Genomic DNA, 6,750 nt, shown 5'->3' on the forward strand with positions numbered 1-6,750 from the left:
GTTGACCTTCCTGAGTTTTGCAAACCTTTTCCTTGGGGCCTAGTGGTATTGACTTTTCTCAAATAGGATCACAGATACACATGATGCACTTTAGGTAATAGTGAACACAAATCCACAGGCTTAATGTTTCAGAGAAAGAGCTAATACAATCCACAAGTGTTTTTGCAGTGCATTGTCATTTTTTTTTTGCGCATTATTTCCATTGTAACTTTCATTAACTTACAGCTATAGTTACAGCTGAGTAGCATTATCAATTAATGGAGAGCAATCTATCATGTCTTCTTAAATTCCTTGTATAATTTCTTTAGTACACAGAAGGTTATTTCACTAAAGGTGCCGGTGAAACCGATTTGCCAGCTGATGGTGTTCTCTCTAATGTTTTAAAATGCAATTTTGTGCTCTTTCCCCTCTAAGCACAGTCTTGATTTAATAGAAGCCTGTTGGCTGGGTTTTATAAGCTAATTGTTGTTCAGAACACCTGCAGAGTACCTGTGCTTCACTAATTGGTATATAAAATATCCAGGAAGGTCACATTAGAGCCAGCAGCAGTTAAAGCTTCCATATAACACCCATGACCGTACGAACACAGTCCTCCTCAGCTCGAGCTCTACATCTAATTGCAGAGATCAGTTGTAACTGCTTTTTATTGCAGGACCCAAATGGCTGCAGCATAAACTAACTTCATGTGGATGCAGCCCGAAGCTTATCCATGCAAATTAGGAAATCTGTGTCACTTTACAAGAGTAATGGTCATTTTCAAACCAATTTACCTCGAATGCATGAAATGTCCTTGCTTTACGCATTACTCTCTTGAAAGTTAAATTCCAACCAGGCTAGAATTCATGCTGTATCCAAAAAATTAAAGCTAGTAAAATCTTAGGACTCATGTCTACAAGCAGGAAGTCTCTCCTTCACTGTAAATGCTTTGAATATTTTGCTTTTTAACATAGTCAGAGGTATAATCAGACTTTCCATGGAGCTGAGGTGAAAAAGGGAAAAATCAGTGAATGATGTAAGGTAGAACAGGAATGAATAAAAGTACTTGGGTGTTATGTGAACATTCATATTATTTCTAACCCTAAACTCCAAAAAGTCTTTTTTAGCGGAAACTGATCTGCATTTCGGGATATAAATATATTACATAACTTATTTGTTTCGAATGCAGCACTTACTACTGGTGCAAAGGTAGAAAGCAGGATACTTTCTATCCAATTGTATCTGGAAAAATACTTAGACAGTTTAAGTACAACTTTGAAAAACCTTCAACCTAAAAGACATCTATGTAAGTAACTTTGGCATGATGTGGCAATGTTATGGAAAAACTTTAGCTGACTTTAGGACCAAGAGCATTTTAGTGAGGTTCAGGGAAAGCTCATGGTTTGGATCGAAAGTAATACTTTAGCACATTTTTTACTTTAGGAACTTGTGACCTGAGCCTTTGTATCTGTTCTGAACATCCAAAAACACTTCTGCGGAAAGTCTGTTAGGGTTTTTTTTCCCAAGAGAGATGAAAAGTACCTACTCCAGGTTTATCTGAGTGGTCCTGAAAAACTGTCAAGTGGGGCTCCACACTGATTAAACGAGAGGACAAGAGGACAACAACCTTTTTTTCTGGCCTGTCAACATCCACATCCAGTAGCAGTCCTCTCCCTGACATCGTCATCAACTCTCTAAAATTCCCAACATAGTCTAACATAACACTGTCTATTATTCTCTGCTCTACACACACAGATAACATTAAAGTCAGGTAACTATTTGTCTCTGTTTTGGCACTCTTGGAGTTAATGTCACACTCATCAAAGCTGTCAGATCCTAACTGGAACAAAAAGGCTGAAAGGGCTGATTACAGGACCGTTAGTGTGAACAATCACGTCACCTTACTTCTGTCCTGATTTCCTGCAATGGAAAGCCACCGTTTCTTGACGACATGGAAACGTCTTACTGACTATGTATTTGAAACATGGAATAAATATTAAGGAATAGTGCTGGTAGTCTCCCATCTTAAAGTCCAATGTTGTGTCAACCCATCCATCTGCCTTGAGCACCTCCCAACACAGATTTTGATGCAAAAATCCCTGACTTCAGTCACAATTAGAGTCAAAGTCCAGACTTGAAACCAATTGAAATGCTGTGGCAATAACTTTAAAAGGGCAGTTAATTCTTAAAAATCACCTAATGTGGTGAAATTAAAACTATTCTGCAGAGAACAGTGGACCAGAATTCTTCCACGGTGATCTAAAAGACTGATCACAAGCTGTAAAAAACATTTAACTGTTGCAGCCAAGGGACCAACCAGTGAATAGGTTTAGGGGCAATTACTTTTTCACAGGGCTGATATAGTTTTTCAGTAAATCTTTAACAAATCATCATTTAAAAACTGTGTTTTGTGGATTATTTCTGTCTAATAATCAATAAATATAAATGTTAGTTTGAGGATCTGGAACATTTAAGTGCGAGAAACATGCAGAAATACAAGATTTCTGTAGAGAGGCAAATACTTTTTTCAATAAATGTTTAATCAGTCATTTTTTAAAAACTGCATTTTGTGTTTATCTCTGTCTGATGTTCAATAAATATAAGTATTACTTTGACGATCTGGAATATTTAATAGCGAGAAGATGACTGTAGGGGTGGGCACTGAAAACAGTACTGTAACAGAATTGCACTTTTGCATATTGCACATTACATTACCACGACTTCACATGGAGTCTAACTGGTCTCCTCTGTCTCCTGTGCAGTATGGCATCAAGAAGAAGGAGGAGAAGGAGGCCGAGGCAGCGGCTGCTATGGAGCAGGCCTCCGAGGGCAGCCTCACCCGCCCCAAAAAAGCCGTTCCCACCGGCTGCGGCGACGAGGAGGAGGAGGAGAGCATCGTGGATACGGTCATGAAGTTCATCCCGGCGCCACTCATGGATATGTTCAATAAAAAGTAACAGTGTTTTGGGTGATTAACTCCTTCATCTTATCAATGCTGCCCCACCCCAACCTGCAGTCACACCTCTCTTCACCTCCCTCCCACCCCTTCAACCCAACTTCTAAGTGTCCTGGAGTTGCCCAAACGTGCCATGACTTTGTCCTTGAGTTAAGCTATCTGATCTCGGACAGTGATTCATACTTTTTAACATCTCGAACAGAGATAAAGAGTATGCAACACCTCCACAGATCTAATGTCTTTACTTCAAGGCAAACTGATGCCATGTTTTCAAAATGTCCAGGACTTAGAATCAGACCAGATATCACCCATCATCCACCTTTTTGTTTGTAAATAGCCTCGGTTATATAAAAAAGAGTAGTATATATGAGTGAAATATGACATATAACAAGATGACTAAGAGTATAAGCCATATTTTTAACCTTTAAGAAATTATCCAAATCATATCAAAATTTGATTAAATTTTCCTGTTGTGTTCTTGCTAATATTTGATACATACAGTGTATATAAATACTTGCATTTTTATTGGTTCTCCGTTGTGAGGATTCACCCCGTAAACTGTCCCTCATGTTCTCACTGGTTTACTGTGAATGTGTAATGTGAGCACTGGTGAGGTCAAAGCAACATCTGTAAGCCAGAAAGTGAAGGAATTCTTTTGAAATGAGACTTTTTTTTAAAATTATGTTTCATTTACTCTTTTTTTAAGCAAGCAGTAAACTGTTGTGAAGTGAAGTACATATATGGCCATTTCATTTGATATGATCGAGCAAAATACATTGATATTTGAGGCAATAACTGGTTTTCCATTTTGATTTTAATTGACATCTCATGTACAGTAAGCGATAATTGACTTTGTGTCCAAAATGTTCTTCCATGGAGAAAACTGTAAATGCTCTCCATACGTGAAGTTTGTCTTGAAGCAGATAAAATTCTAAAAATTCTCTAAAGTCGCTGGCTATACATGTTTGTGGTTTAAAAGTTCAGTTTTATGTCCTGCTGCAGGTTATCCGCTCTTGTAATAGGACGTTAAAAGTTTGACCAGGCTAGTAGTTTTTGTATTGTGTTGACATTTTCATGATTTTTTTGGTTTAAAAAGAAAAAAAAGACACTTCACAAAACACAACCATGTTGTGAACACACTATATGTGAACAGACAGTGACAATAGTGCAATATATTGTTCGAAATGAAGTTGTCCTGTGTCCGTTGGTTTTACTGATGGGAGTGAAGTCCCAAATCAGCAATAACAGACAATCTTCATTGTTGTGTGTTTAAAGTTACTCCTTAATGTGTTAGTCGGTGTTAAAGACAGGAACGTGTCTACATGCTGTTGTATCAGTGAAGCCTTTGTAGGTCAGACATATTTAATTAAAACCGAGAAAGGAGGGAAGGCGGGACGATTTGTTTAATGTCGGAGAAAAATGTTCAGTTACACGATACGGAACGATGAGCACAACCAGGATTTTGTGTTCAAAACCAAAAGACAGGTTTTTACAGACTAAGAAATCATGCGGTGAAATGAAATAACGAGCAACTGGGCCCTGCATGAGAGCTCCACGAGAGACTTTTACCTGCTCTGTACATCTATCGTGCAGGTAGATGACTATAAATGGCACAAATTTTCAAACGAGGATAAAATCTGAATTTCTCCATTTGCCTTGTTTTCTTTATTTCTCCTTCATTCCACAGTGTCTTGTTGAACATTCCAGATATTTCAGACATTCCACCAGACTTGTGCTGGTTATACACAGACTTAGATTTACAGTAGGCCTCAGTAAATGCCTTGTTAGCCTTCACGTCACTATGAATACCTTCGATTTGATGCTCTAATCAACAGCAAGATTAATGACACAACTTAAATACTTTAGCTGCCATGTACAGAAAAAAAAATCCCACATGAAGTCTAGGGGAAATCATAAATGTGCTATTAGAAGTGATCGGTTAAATCTTGTGATATATTTTGCTGGGAAATGTTTTGTGATCCACTTGCGTACAGTAGCTGTAGGTGTAAATCCAGTTCTTTTGCCACATTGTCTGTTTTTATTCAGCTCAGTAATCAAGACTAATGTATTCCTGTGGCGTAGACAAGGGCAACTTAGCCGTTCTCTGTGCTTTTTGAGCTCTGTAATCATGCTGAATGTGTATTAAAAACAAAACATCAAAAGGCACAGTGTGGTAAGGTCACATGTAGAGCACATTTATTGAAATTCCTGTGATTTTAATGTAACTCGTAAACTGCCTTCGCCAGCCTCAGTGTGTTAGCAGATAGCAGCCGAGCGGTTTGCCGTCACAGAACTGTGTTTCATGTAGGTAAACCCACCATGAGAGCAGTCATTCAATCAAACCAAAGAATAGCGCTGGTGGTCGTAGACAAGAGGTTTCATTCCTATTTAGTTCCTGCATATCTTGTTAATTTTGAAATTCTCAGGTACTCTAGCTTTCAGTTGTTAGGTTAACCATAACTAGTCTTCTCTTAGCTTCTCCGTAACAACACTTTTATTTCTAGCGGCCTAGCGAGTCTACAGCGACTTTCATTTATGAATGATGTATCTCTTGTTTGGCCCGAGAATATCCTAGAAAGCTACAATTACTGCCCCTGTGAAGGACTCTCAGCAACATTGTTCAGACGACCAGCGAGTCTTTTCCAAACTGGTGTGTTCTGAAATCAGATCACGCCGTCACATCTCATCCATGAACACCCTCATAAACTCATTTACCACAAATTGATTGCAAATGGCTTTTAGACCACTGCCCAAACAAACTGCCCAAGTCATGCGTAATCAACATTTTGTTGTTCAGTAGACAATGTGTCAGAAACCCGCCACAGTTTAAAGTCACTCATTTGTGCCGCTCCTACGTACTGCCATTAATAGGATTAAAAACTGCCTGAAAAAACAAAAAACAAAAACGTGGCACTTGAAAAATACTCCTTTGATGTGACTTAATGTAACTGTCTGACGTTTCTCTCCTCTTGCATCTGTCTTTATCTGTTCTGTACGTGTTGAGAAGATGCTTACTCTGGTGCAGTATTTTTGATTTTTTTTCCCTTCTCGTCTGTAGCTGGTCCTGTTTCTGTCCTCTGGTGGTTGGTATTTTTAGAAAAAAACAACAACAACAAAAAAAAAACATGTTCATTTGGGTGCATTCTTTTGTACTGCAAAAATCTTCTCCCCCCTTCTCTCTCTTTCTCTATCTCCCTATTTGTTGACAAAAAAATGTATGCATGCTTATGGTGTGCGATGTAGGCAAGGTTGTTGATATAATCGTTTTGTGTCCTCTCTGTGTTTCAAAGCTCCACCTGTTAGCCTCACTGCATGCCATTTTAGACGAATACTTCAGTCTGTAACTTTCCTGCAAAAATGGAATCACCGCACACTGAGAATAAAGTGATTTCATATAATTTTTCATCGTCTTGTGTTTCTGCATTCAAACGATTCTGCAGCCGGCCTTTGGCTGCTGCTACCTCTGTGTAATATTTTAAGAAAAAAATGAAATATGGAAGCAGTGGTAGAGACATGTAGTGTATTTCTGGTCTGAGAGGCAGGATCATCCTTGATTTGTGAGACTGAGACGTGGCCTGCAGTCGTGGATCACATCCATGGCATGGCATTCATTAAGGAAGTACACTACCGTTCAAAAGTTTGGGGTCACTTAGAAATGTCCTTATTTTTGAAAGAAGATCAGTTTTTTTTTCAATGAGGATGACATGAAATGAATCAGAAATACAGTGTAGACATTGTTAATGTGGTAAATGACTATTCTAGCTGGAAACAGCTGATTTTTAATGGAATATCTCCATAGAGGTACAGAGGAACATTTC

General features: G+C 38.5%; 1 protein-coding gene across 2 annotated transcripts in view; it reads left to right on the plus strand.

The window, feature by feature from the left end:
- LOC111564844 (complexin-2-like) overlaps positions 1-6,330 on the plus strand; it is a 72,324-nt gene extending 65,994 nt beyond the window's left edge. For both annotated transcript variants that reach the window (XM_023264676.3, XM_023264677.3), the window contains exon 4: positions 2,739-6,330. In XM_023264676.3, the coding sequence (XP_023120444.1) occupies positions 2,739-2,933 (195 nt within the window). In that variant the 3' untranslated portion in view covers positions 2,934-6,330. The remainder of the gene's footprint in view (positions 1-2,738) is intronic.
- Positions 6,331-6,750: the final 420 nt, after the last annotated feature.

Source organism: Amphiprion ocellaris, chromosome 13 (assembly GCF_022539595.1).
Source record: "Amphiprion ocellaris isolate individual 3 ecotype Okinawa chromosome 13, ASM2253959v1, whole genome shotgun sequence".
In the NCBI taxonomy this organism is placed as follows: domain Eukaryota; kingdom Metazoa; phylum Chordata; class Actinopteri; family Pomacentridae; genus Amphiprion; species Amphiprion ocellaris.